The 12,988-nt window shown below is 40.1% G+C and overlaps 1 protein-coding gene across 2 annotated transcripts in view; it reads left to right on the forward strand.

Annotated features, from left to right (window-relative positions):
* Positions 1-263: 263 nt before the first annotated feature.
* The window catches only part of LOC126986805 (glutamate receptor ionotropic, delta-1-like), a 92,500-nt gene continuing 79,775 nt past the window's right edge, over positions 264-12,988 (forward strand). For both annotated transcript variants that reach the window (XM_050843169.1, XM_050843170.1), the window contains exons 1-2: positions 264-1,574; positions 12,651-12,821. In XM_050843169.1, coding sequence (XP_050699126.1) covers positions 1,524-1,574; positions 12,651-12,821 — 222 coding nt within the window. In that variant the 5' untranslated portion in view covers positions 264-1,523. The remainder of the gene's footprint in view (positions 1,575-12,650; positions 12,822-12,988) is intronic.

The following is a 12,988-nucleotide window of genomic DNA, read 5'->3' on the forward strand; positions in this document are numbered from 1 at the left end:
TCTTAGGTAACGGAGCTTTGTCTGACAGTTTAGCAAGTGCGTAAAAATATTCAAATACTCTCTCTCTCTCTCTCTCTCTCTCTCTCTCTCTCTCTCTCTCTCTCTCTCTCTCTCTCATGATAACTTTTCTAAAAACTCATAATGACCTTTTTGTAAATTCTCTCTCTCTCTCTCTCTCTCTCTCTCTCTCTCTCTCTCTCTCTCTCTCTCTCTCTCTCTCTCTCTCTCTCTCTCTCTCTCTCTCTCTCTCTCTCTCTCTCTCTCTCTCTCTCTCATAAAACAACCAACCGTAGACTATGCTCACAGTCAGATAACTTACATTCCACTGCGCGCACATACACATAAACACACTGACAGACGCCACACCATCCCATTCTCTTTATAAACCTTTTCATGTAACACGTATAGTCTAGAGTCCAGAATGGCACCAGAAAGGCCCAGCAAGAACTCTTACCTTTTTCTAATAATTTTCCTGACCTGGTTAACCCATCATCCCCTGTCTAAGTCTGCTACTGATGCTGAAGCTATATGGGAAGAGGTTCATAGGGGAAGATTTTTTCGCATCCAGTCAATGATGAATACTGAGGGGGATGGCCTGGAAAGGTTCCTGCGGTCTGTCCTGGCTGGAGAGCTGAGTGAATGTTCTCTTGGTGTGATATGGTGTGAAAAAGAGGAAGGAAAGGCTGAGGATGGGGTGCAAGAAGGAAAAAAAAAGGAGAGAGGGATAAGAGAGGAGGGAAAGAAAGAAGAGGAGAAGGAGGTGAGGGAAGAGAGGAAAGGAAACGAGATAAGAGTACAGAAAAACGAAGAAAAGAAGGAAGAGGAGGAAAAAGAGCTAATAGAAGATGAGGAAATGGACGAAAAGATAAAAAATGAAAAGGAGGAAGGAAATGAAAGAAAGTCGAGAGAAGAGAAAAAAAAGGAGAATGGTGGATATGATTTGCCAGTTTTTAACGTTATTCTCGCTTCTCCTAATCCTCGGCAAGTAAGTTGAAAGTTCTTAAGAAATGTTGTTTATTGTTAATGTGTTTGGGACTGTTATAGAGTGACAAAGATGTTTTTTTTGTGTGTGTAATTTAGTTTTGTTCTCTTCATTTACTATTTTTATCACATATTTTCTTTCATGATTTTTTTTTTCTGTATTAGTATCATTATTATTTTCTTGTTTCTTTTTTATCTTTGTTTTCTTATATTATATTTTATTATCGTCATTTTTTTTCCTGTCTCTTTTTTACTTCTTCCCAACTTCTACATCTCCCATACTTTTTCTCCTTCTTCTTCCACCTTATCAGCCTCCTTAAACTCTTCCGTCACAGATATGGACCGTAAGGAAGCCACAAGATTACCAAAGGGTGGACTGGGGATTAGGTGGAAGTGTGAACTGCCGCGCACACTTTCTTCTCCACCCCAACAACCACACACACACGCACCTACTGGCTTATCTATCTCGCCCACGGCCACCCTGGGACACCCGTGGAAGGTACCTGGTGGTTGGGCTTACGGTAGGAGAAGTGAGGACATTGATGCGAAGTACGGCGGCCAAGAAGACGGTACACCTGGTGGGGATTGCTAAGGTAAGGTGGTGGTGGTGGTGGTGGGGATGGTGGTGTTCGTGGGGGTGGTGGTGGTGGCGATGGTGGTGTTCGTGGGGGTGGTGGTAGTGTTTATTCCCCTCCCAGATGTTATCCGTATACAAGGGCCTTGTCAGCCCCCTCTTTTTTGTACGTTCACCCTATAGCGCCAGCAGACTTTCTTGATGGGGACTGATGGTCGTTATTGGCGCAGGCAAGTGTTTTATAGTGGAGCCATCTTGCTTGGTTCATGCTATTCCCTGCATCCCCACCTGATCCTCTTTGAAGGGTTTCGCTAGAGTCCGGGTTGATAGGTAGTCATCAGGACAGCATATGGGTAGTCTTATGCCACTCGGCGACTGAAAATTGTCAGCATGTAACAGCGGGAGGGACTTGAACCCTGATCCGGCACGACACCACGCCCGCATGTTGACCACTTAGCCACCGCCTCTCATACGTGGGGGGACTACACATACACAGCCCTTTTGGACAGAGTTTACTCAAAAGCTCTTCGCATCAACTCCCTTAGTCATTTTACTCAGTTTTCTACCTCTTAAGTACTAGTTTAGTGTTTGCTCTTTCTATCGATATTTTCTTTCAACCTGCTCTTGTGAACTTACTAACTGCATGCCTCCACCCATTCTGCAGGCATCACTGCACTCGAATTTCTACTCCAGCTTTTCCTTATTTTATCCAAACCCATTATACAAGAATTAATCAGCATCTTCATTCTTTCATCCCTTTCGCTGGTAAACTCTTGAACAATCTTCCTCTCTCTGCATTTCTCCTGCCTTTGACTTGCATTTTTTCAAGGGGGAGTTTCAAGGCACTCTTATCCGAAACTGACCTCTCTTTTGGCCACTCTTTCTCTTTTCTTTTGCGGGAGCAGCGCTTAACGGGCCTTTTTCGTTTGTATGTTTGTTTTTGCCCTTGAGGTGATTCCTTTGATGTGAAAGAACACTAGCTCACTCTTATTCGGCGGGTATTAGCTACGTCTTGGAGGGTCAGCCCACACCAGGACTACTGCTTCGTGTTGTGATATATTGCTGCCTTAGAAAAGCACACTAGTTGTTTTCATCTTAGTGCCATGACGGTAAAATATATAAAAGTGGTATCCCGCGGTAAAAGTAAAGCTTAACAGAGCACTGGCAGCCACGTTGCGATAGGCGGAAGGCGGGTAGGCGCGACCAGACCTGACCACACCGAGCCCTTCCCTGCCTTTCCGCGCGGTTGTCAGTCGGCTAAAGGCCTAGTCACACTGACTTTACGACCTACTGACGACCTCCCGCGGCTTGCAGGTCGCGGTAGGTCTCACATGGACGTGCGTGCGATCGTCATGTGTCTCCGTCCGCCATGCGATCGAAAAGGTCGGCTGGAATTTTTGGGTGCTGCACCAAAACCTCCAACCGACTTCTCAGGTCGCTGCGCGGTCGTATAAAAGTTACCGTTCGGTGGCCGAATGGACTGTATCTGGACGGGAAGCGGACTGCCACCGGTGGCCGACAGGTGACGGTTAACTGGTGAACGGCGACCGGATGGCGAGAGGAAGCCGTCTGGTTGCCGTTTAGTAGTAGGGGTCGCTGATATTCGCCGTCCTTTTTGCATCCGTCATTGGCCGTGGTCGACATCCGGCTTTCTATCACACGGCGAGTTGTGAGGCGACCGGTGGTAGGTCAAACCACCCTTGACCGGGAATGAGGTACATTCCTGAGCAGTGACGTCCCACGCCCCGTCAGTCCGTCCAAACTCCGTCCCGACTCAACCTGCTCCACAGGTCAAGCACACGGCCAAATGTGTGTGGATCACCTCTGTCTAACGAAAATAAAGTACTGCAGGACATTATGCATACAGCAAAAAACATTAGAGTCTGTGGAGCTAATGATTTTTATCCATTTCAAAGAGGATTTAAATTTCATTTTCTGCTCTGCCCAGGTTGATGGAAATGCTTTAGAACGAATATAATGGAACATACATACTAACATGCAGGTTAAACCAAGATTGCTTAGAGCATTTTTTGCATGTCTGCGGCACATGGGGGGGTGGGGAGGGGGGGGTCACAACCATCCGTCTTTTCATGCAGTGAAGCACAGAATACTTTCATTACCTCTCTAAATAATTATTTTTTCACAAATAATTTACAGAAATAAGAAAGAGAAATGTGCAATAAAACTGGATGGTAATATTACTGTAACAACTGATAATAACGTATGAACGGCAATTTTCCCCAGTGTATGACAGTGCAGAGCACGTCAGCAGCAGGTCGTTAAGGGAGGTCGCCGTCCTCATTGCGACAGGACGCGTACTGGTCCTTGCCTGTCGGTCACCGGTCGGCGTATGGGGGGCGTCTTGGCCTGACTCCAGGTGTGAGGTCGTGTGGATCTTACCATGGTCGCCGTCCGGCCATCCACTGGACGAACACTGGACGGACACTAAACGACCACCGGTATCCGTTCGGTCGCACGACTACTCTGCCACCTATGCGGTTAGTCCAGGCAAATTAGACGAAAAAAGGCCATTTTGGAGAAAAAAATCATAAGTTTTTTATATTTGGCAGGAAGACTCTTCAAGGGTCATAGAACAAAGATCTAAAGAGTTCCCCTCCATCAAGTGTGTGCTTCCCCCTTTTTTTGGGGGAAAACCCCCCTTTGGAGGGTACTTCTCATATTTACTCTTTTTTCTCAAAAACGGTGCATCGGACGGGTAAAAGGTATATGGAGCAAAAAAATAGAAAATTAAATTCTCCACAACTTCATTTCTATGTCTTTTTGCCCTAATTATTACGGTTTTTGCGGAAATGAGGTCGAAAGTAGTAGACTCATTTTTGCCGATATTAAAAAAAATGCATTCGGTCCTTACACTTTGCTTAATAACTTTGAAATTCATAATTTATCCTCAAAATACCATATAGATGACATTGTAGAGTAGAGATTCAGGTTTCATTTGGTATCCTTGTTTTGGTCTAAATATTAGAAGAAGGGGAAAGAGAATAACAAATATAAAACTGTAAATCCTGAGATGTCCACGGCTATGTTGCTTTTACATCAAAAGCTTTTTTTGTAAATTGATACTGAACAAGCTTGAAAATAACATTATACCATGCCCATTTCTCTCTTCATTTGTGGTAAACAGGTTTGTGATTTCTTTCTTTTCAGAATAGAATGAAATTATTTTCAGAAATAATGGTAATGATATATTATAGACTTAAGTGAACACAACAAAATATTTACCATGGCTTCAAGTAATGAGATGTGTTTTTGTTGCCAAAAGACATTAAGTGAAGGTGAAACAGTGAAAGTGAAAGATGGTATACATAATTTGAGACGTGTCAGTAAAATTAGAAATGACGGAAATTTTAAAATGCTAAAGGAAGTGAACACTATTCAAGTGCATAAAATATGTAGGCGTGAGTACATAAAAGAGAAAAATATTGCCAGAGATGAAAAAAAGAAAAGAGAAAGGTTGCAAGAAACAAAGCAAACCATGAGATCAGAAGAAAAATTTGATTTCAAAAACAAGTGCTTATTCTGTAGTGATATATGTGATACTGCAATTGAAAAGAAAAAGAATGTGAGCAGACGCAGAAAAATTTGGGAAGTTAGAGTTCTGCATCTGAAAAAGAAAATTTCAGACTTTGCTAAAGAAAGAAAAGATGAACTAGGTGACAAAGTATTCAAACGAGTTAACAGTGTCCTGTGTCTTGTTGCTGAAGAAGCCCGTTATCATGAAGTTTGCTATTCAAACTTTTTTACCAACACATCATCATCTTTAAAAAGATTACGTCCAAAAGATGAGCATATTGACTGTGCTTTTGAAAAACTATGTAGGTACATTGAGGAATCAGAAGAATGCCAATTCACTTTACATGACTTAATGAAAAATCTTGAAGAAAATATGCCAGAAAGTTCATCCGTAACTGAGAAAACATTGAAAAATAAGTTAATGGACACATATGAAGATAGAGTAATGTTCTTTCAAATGAAGAAAAGATCAACATTAGTTTGTTTCCGTGGCTCTGGACTAAAACTGACCAATACCTGGTACACAGAGAGAGAGAAAAGTGAGAAAGATGAAAGATTAAGAATCGTAAAAGCTGCAGCAACTATAATTCGTGAGGATATCAGAACAAATCCTTACAATACCACAGATTATCCAGATATCACTGAATTTATGAAAAATGCAGATGATGTTGTGCCTGAAACATTACATGCCTTCTTAGAACTAGTTGTTCAAAAAGACAAAAAGAGTGATAAGGGAAAATTAGAAAAGAAGTGTACACTGTACAGCAATTGCACATGCAATAATTTCTGCAACACGTCCCCGATCATTTTTGTCCTGCCTATTGCTTGGTTTGGCAGGATATTTATTTCGGAAAACTGGCTCTAGAACCATTGTTAACACAGTATCAAACTTTGGATTTTGTTCTGCCTATAATGATGTCTCACTGTTTGAGTCATCGGCTGCAATTTCTTGGAAACCAGATGTGGAAGGAGATTCATTTTGTCAGTATGTTTTTGATAACGCAGACTTCAACATTCAAACCTTGTCTGGCAAAGGAACATTTCATTCAATGGGTGGAATAAAGTGCATAACTCCATCAAGAACTGTAAGAACTCAGGAAATAAATAAATTGAGAAGTATCCCATCCTCAAATGAGATTGCTGCAGCTGGAAACATTAAAATAAGAAAGTTTGAGGGCAAACAAAAACAAGGTTTGAATGCCTTAGAACTGAAAAATGTGTGTAACAGGGAAGATGTACATTATGTTTCAACCCCAGCACCAAAGGATGTTTTGTGGATGTATGGAAAATTTCTCCAAACCCCTTCCTTCCCATCATGGCAAGGTTTCATGGAGGGTATAACCTATGCTCATTCTTATGAGCAGTCAAAAATTCTTGCACTGCCTTTCATAAGCCTACCACCAACTGAGTACAATACGGTGCTAAGTGCTTTAAACTATGCTGCTGAGGAAACAAAAAAATCAAAGCAAGTGATATGCTTTGTAACTTTTGACCAGCCACTCTACATCAAAGCCAAGGATATAGTTTCCTCCAATCCAAATGGTGAACTTAGCAATATAATTGTAAGGCTGGGAGGATTTCATCTCCTTATGTCGTATCTTGGGTCCATTGGATACATCATGGATGGCAGTGGGATTTCAGAACTATGGTCCACTGTTTATGGTTCTTCATCAGTACCACACATGCTGTACTCAGTTGGTGGTAGGCTTATGAAAGGCAGTGCAAGAATTTTTGACTGCTCATAAGAATGAGCATAGGTTATACCCTCCATGAAACCTTGCCATGATGGGAAGGAAGGGGTTTGGAGAAATGATGTGTTGGTAAAAAAGTTTGAATAGCAAACTTCATGATAACGGGCTTCTTCAGCAACAAGACACAGGACACTGTTAACTCGTTTGAATACTTTGTCACCTAGTTCATCTTTTCTTTCTTTAGCAAAGTCTGAAATTTTCTTTTTCAGATGCAGAACTCTAACTTCCCAAATTTTTCTGCGTCTGCTCACATTCTTTTTCTTTTCAATTGCAGTATCACATATATCACTACAGAATAAGCACTTGTTTTTGAAATCAAATTTTTCTTCTGATCTCATGGTTTGCTTTGTTTCTTGCAACCTTTCTCTTTTCTTTTTTTCATCTCTGGCAATATTTTTCTCTTTTATGTACTCACGCCTACATATTTTATGCACTTGAATAGTGTTCACTTCCTTTAGCATTTTAAAATTTCCGTCATTTCTAATTTTACTGACACGTCTCAAATTATGTATACCATCTTTCACTTTCACTGTTTCACCTTCACTTAATGTCTTTTGGCAACAAAAACACATCTCATTACTTGAAGCCATGGTAAATATTTTGTTGTGTTCACTTAAGTCTATAATATATCATTACCATTATTTCTGAAAATAATTTCATTCTATTCTGAAAAGAAAGAAATCACAAACCTGTTTACCACAAATGAAGAGAGAAATGGGCATGGTATAATGTTATTTTCAAGCTTGTTCAGTATCAATTTACAAAAAAAGCTTTTGATGTAAAAGCAACATAGCCGTGGACATCTCAGGATTTACAGTTTTATATTTGTTATTCTCTTTCCCCTTCTTCTAATATTTAGACCAAAACAAGGATACCAAATGAAACCTGAATCTCTACTCTACAATGTCATCTATATGGTATTTTGAGGATAAATTATGAATTTCAAAGTTATTAAGCAAAGTGTAAGGACCGAATGCATTTTTTTTAATATCGGCAAAAATGAGTCTACTACTTTCGACCTCATTTCCGCAAAAACCGTAATAATTAGGGCAAAAAGACATAGAAATGAAGTTGTGGAGAATTTAATTTTCTATTTTTTTGCTCCATATACCTTTTACCCGTCCGATGCACCGTTTTTGAGAAAAAAGAGTAAATATGAGGAGAAGTACCCTCCAAAGGGGGGTTTTCCCCCAAAAAAAGGGGGAAGCACACACTTGATGGAGGGGAACTCTTTAGATCTTTGTTCTATGACCCTTGAAGAGTCTTCCTGCCAAATATAAAAAACTTATGATTTTTTTCCCCTAAAACTGCTAATTTGCCTGGACTAGGTCGGAAAGCGGTGGGTGTGAATCGCAGCATTTTGGGGTCACGGGTGGTCGCTAGCAGGTCGTAAAGTCAGTGTGACTCTAGCTAAAGTTAACTGCCTAAAGGTGGATATTCTTTTCTGTGTGAACAAAAATTCTAATCCCGTAATGTGAACATTTTTACACACAAAATACCAGCCTTACGTAGCATACGATAAACACTATATTTGGTAACTGGTAACAGTCGTAGAAACAAATAATGCTGCTGAATAGTATATAAATTTAGTATATAGACGTTACTGAGCCATTGAGGATAACGAGCATGTGTATGTTCCCAATAATTTCCACCTGTCAAAACGTTACAACAACAGTGCTGCATATTGGAGGGTTTGTTGTTTTTAAGAAAGACAAAAAATTACACTGCCAGGCCTGAATTGATACTTTGACCTTGACACATGCCAAAGTTCGTCCCTCTCTCATCAAACTAAAAGCAAATGGAAATCTAGCATATTCATCAGATTATGTCAAATGAATTACAAATGTCGCACAACAAAATTATAACTCCAACTTCCTTCCTCCATTTGCTCTTCCTCCTCCTCCTCCTCTTTCATCTCCTCTTCCATCTTCCTCCTCCTCCTCCTCCTACTACTACTACTACTACTACTACCTTTACTACTAGTACTCCATCAATTATTTAGTCAGATCTGACAACAATACAGTAACAACAGCAACAACAAAACTATTAAACCACAGACAACAACAATAACAACAACAACATAAGTAGTGTATAGCGGTGTTCTGTCCCTGGAGAACAGTTCCTCTTCCTGCGGGGTGTCAAAATTCACCAATGTTCTTGTCTATAGTTCCATTTACAAATGAGACAGCTAGAAATGAAGGTGATAGTACATTATGCCCATCGTAAATAGATCCTCTTAAATGCCGACCATTGCCGACATCCGACGATCGTAGCTTATTGCCGACGGGTGACAGATGTCTGGAGTGGTTTAAAAAACAGTGGTTTAAACCAACTAATAATACCATTTTTTTATTATTTTGTGTGTATCTTTGTTAGTTTCATCAGTATTGTGGTTTTAACTATATGTAAGATTTTAATTATGTACAACAGGGTTGGCAGTTTAAACCAGGGGTGTCAAACTCAAAATCCTTCGAGGGCCAATTCATACTCTGAAGTGCCGTCATGGGGGCCAACAAGGGTAGAAAATACATTGACAAGATTGAAGTTACCGTGATACCGCGGGCCATTTATGACTATCCCGCGGGCCATGAGTTTGACACCCCTGGTTTAAACCAAAAACCCATCAATAAAACCAGTGTTTTTTGTGGATATGTTAGTTTCATCAGGTATTGTGGTTTTAATTATATGTGGTTTTATTATTTTTTTTATTATGCACAGTCATTTTACTAACACCAGGATGAAAACGTCAGTTGGTAAACTCAAATCTCTATTCAAATGCTGTAACCTCAAAGTAACTGAAAACATAATTTTGGCACATTATATATATATATATATATATATATATATATATATATATATATATATATATATATATATATATATATATATATATATATATATATATATATATATATATATATATATATATATATATATATATATATATATATATATATATATATATATATATATATATATATATATATATATATATATATATATATATTTGCCACTTCACTAAACAGCAGATAAATTGTTTTAAAAAAAATCCTTTCCAACCATGCATACAGAAAAATACTGGTAGCTAAATTATGTGTGCTGTTTATCTCTCACCTAACTCTACTAACTATGTAAAACTCTTTGACTATTTGAACTCTAAAGTGGAGCACATCTTGACCCACTCTCCCTTCGCTGAAATCTCCATCTTGGGAGATTTCAATGTTCACCACCAGTTTTGGCTTTCATCCTCTTTCACTGACCAGCCTGGTGAACAAGCCTACAACTTTGCTCTTCTCAACGACCTAGAGCAGTTGGTTCAGCACCCTACTCGTATTCCCGACCGTCTTGGAGACAGGCCCAACATTCTAGACCTCTTCCTTACCTCTAATCCTTCTGCTTACTCTGTCAAACTGTTCTCTCCGTTGGGCTCCTCCGATCATAAACTTATTTCTGTATCCTGTCCTATCGCTTCTGTACATCCTCTGGACCCACCGAAGAGGCGATGCTTCTGGCATTTTGCTTCATCTCGGTGGGACGACCTGAGGATGTACTTTCCCGATTTCCCGTGGAATGATTACTGCTTCCAGGAGGGAGACCCCTCTGTGTGTGCTCAGCGCATCACAGAGGTGATTGTCTCTGGAATGGAGGCATACATTCCACGTACTTTCTCTACTCCTCATGCTAAAAAGCCTTGGTTTAATCATGCTTGTTCTCGTGCTATTAAAGATAGAGAGGCAGCTCATAAAAGGTTCCAGAGCCTTCGAACTCCCACTAACTTTGATCTATACATTTCAGCCCGGAATCGTGCCAAATCTATTCTCCGACTTACCAAAACCTATTTTATAAATAGAAAATGTCAACACCTTGCTTCTTCTAATTCTTCCCGTGACTTCTGGCATCTAGCCAAAAATATCTCCTCCAATTTCACTTCTTCCTCTTTCCTTCCTCTCCTTAACCCTGACGGCAGCACCGCCGTCTCATCTGTCTCTAAGGCTGAACACTTCGCTCAAACTTTCTGTAAGAACTCCACCTTGGACGATTCTGGGCATATTCCTCCTACTCATCCTCCCTCTGACTCCTTTATGCCTGTTATTAAGATTCTTCCTAATGATGTTTTCTATGCCCTCTCTGGCCTCAACTCTCAGAAGGCTTTTGGACCTGATGGATTGCCTCCTATTGTCCTTAAAAACTGTGCTTCTGTGCTGACACCCTGCCTGGTCAAACTCTTTCGTCTCTGCCTATCAACATCTATCTTTCCTTCCTGCTGGAAGTATGCTATTGTACAGCCTGTGCCTAAGAAGGGTGACCGTTCCAATCCCTCAAACTACCGCCCTATAGCTTTACTTTCCTGTCTATCTAAAGCTTTTGAATCAATCCTTAACCGGAAGATTCAAAAGCACCTTTCCACTTCTAACCTTCTATCTGATCGCCAGTATGGATTCCGCAAGGGGCGTTCTACTGGCAATCTTCTTGCCCTCTTAACTGACTTTTGGTCATCCTCTTTTAGCCGTTTCGGTGAAACTTTCTCTGTTGCGCTAGACATATCGAAAGCCTTCGATATGCGAGGTGAAAGCGTGGATGCGGATTGTAATGCGGATAATATTTTCACTGCGGAGGCTCCTCGAGGCGGAGGCGGAGGCGGATATCCGCTACATCACTACGCCACATGATTAAGGACTGACACCTATCCGTTTTCTATCATGATATAGTGCTATAATAATTCTCCTAGATAGCCTACATATCCTGATAAATGAGGCTATGACTTATATGGACAAAAAAATCAGTCTAGTTCATTAATATTTATAATAATGTCTAATATGGATCAGTGAATTAGTCCAGCTCTATAATAAGTCAAAAATTTGTCTAGATCTTTTAACGAATCAACTAGACTAACTTTTTAGGGTGTCAGACTACGTAATTTTAACTTCTCTTTGACGAACACGCAGTTACTCACTTTCCAAGATTAGTCTAGCCTGTTGAAAGTTAGTCGGCAATTAGTCCACGGGGCAAGACAAACTGAAATTAGTCACTCAGACTGATATTTAAGGCGGCTTGATTGATTTTCTTTCCCGACACCGTCACTGTGCCACGAGCTAGCGGTATTCTGGCAACCAGTGGAAACACAAACAGTCACTACTAGGGTCACAGCATGTTCTTAGTTTTGCTATAAATAGGGCACTGGCTGGAAATCCCCTTTTAGCTACGACTGATGCTGGTGGTGCAGAGCGGAGGGCCTGAAATATTTTATCGAAATTATGCGTTGTCTCTCCTCTTGCCTCAAACACATTGAACTCTTTTGTAAAATGTTGACATCCATACACCTTTGTACTTTTACTTAGAACCTTCTCTTTTGTTGCCTGGGATTTGTCTATGAAAGTGTGTTCATCTACAGATTCTTCCACATTGTCATTAGTAGGTGGCTGCCGATCTGGTCATTTCTCCTCATCCCCTACTTGAAACATTCTCGACATCTGTTTAAGCAGCTGCCTCCACGAGGGAAGACTTTGCTGCCATGCCCACAGTTCTCCCTCACAATAATGATATTGCTTCCCGCATTGAAGATATTTCATAAGAACTAAGAACTTTACTCCTCCTTTCATTTATTCTTCTGTAAAGGGATTTTTTTCAGCTTCACCGAAAATGGAAAATTTTATTCCCTCAGTTCATATATTATAAATAAAAATATTAATAAATGAGATTTTTTATAATAATTGTAATAAGAAAATATTAAAATAACATTGATAAAATAATAATAATAATAATAATAATAATAATAATAATAATAATAATGGTGATGACGATGGTAACAGGTCAAGGGTGGTTGGGAAGTGTACACGAACCAACTATTTCGAGAACCTCCCATGAGGAGGATAACCAGCTGGAGACATAACGGTGGAGGAGGAGGCGGGGGAGAAAAGAGGTGGAAGGCAACAAGACTCTTCTCCCCCAAGATTACGAACCTGCAGGGAGCGAAGTTGAAGGTTTGTGTGACTGGAAATCTTTCAAGCAATTTTGATCCTGCTAACACGAGCCGAAATACCTGAGTCCTTTCTTACATTTCTTATCCCATGGCTCTCTTCCCTCCTCTCAATTCCTCTCTTCCATCACATACTGTAAATCTCTTATCGTCCTATTCCTCACTTCACAT

Source organism: Eriocheir sinensis, chromosome 63 (genome assembly GCF_024679095.1).
Source record: "Eriocheir sinensis breed Jianghai 21 chromosome 63, ASM2467909v1, whole genome shotgun sequence".
NCBI lineage: Eukaryota > Metazoa > Arthropoda > Malacostraca > Decapoda > Varunidae > Eriocheir > Eriocheir sinensis.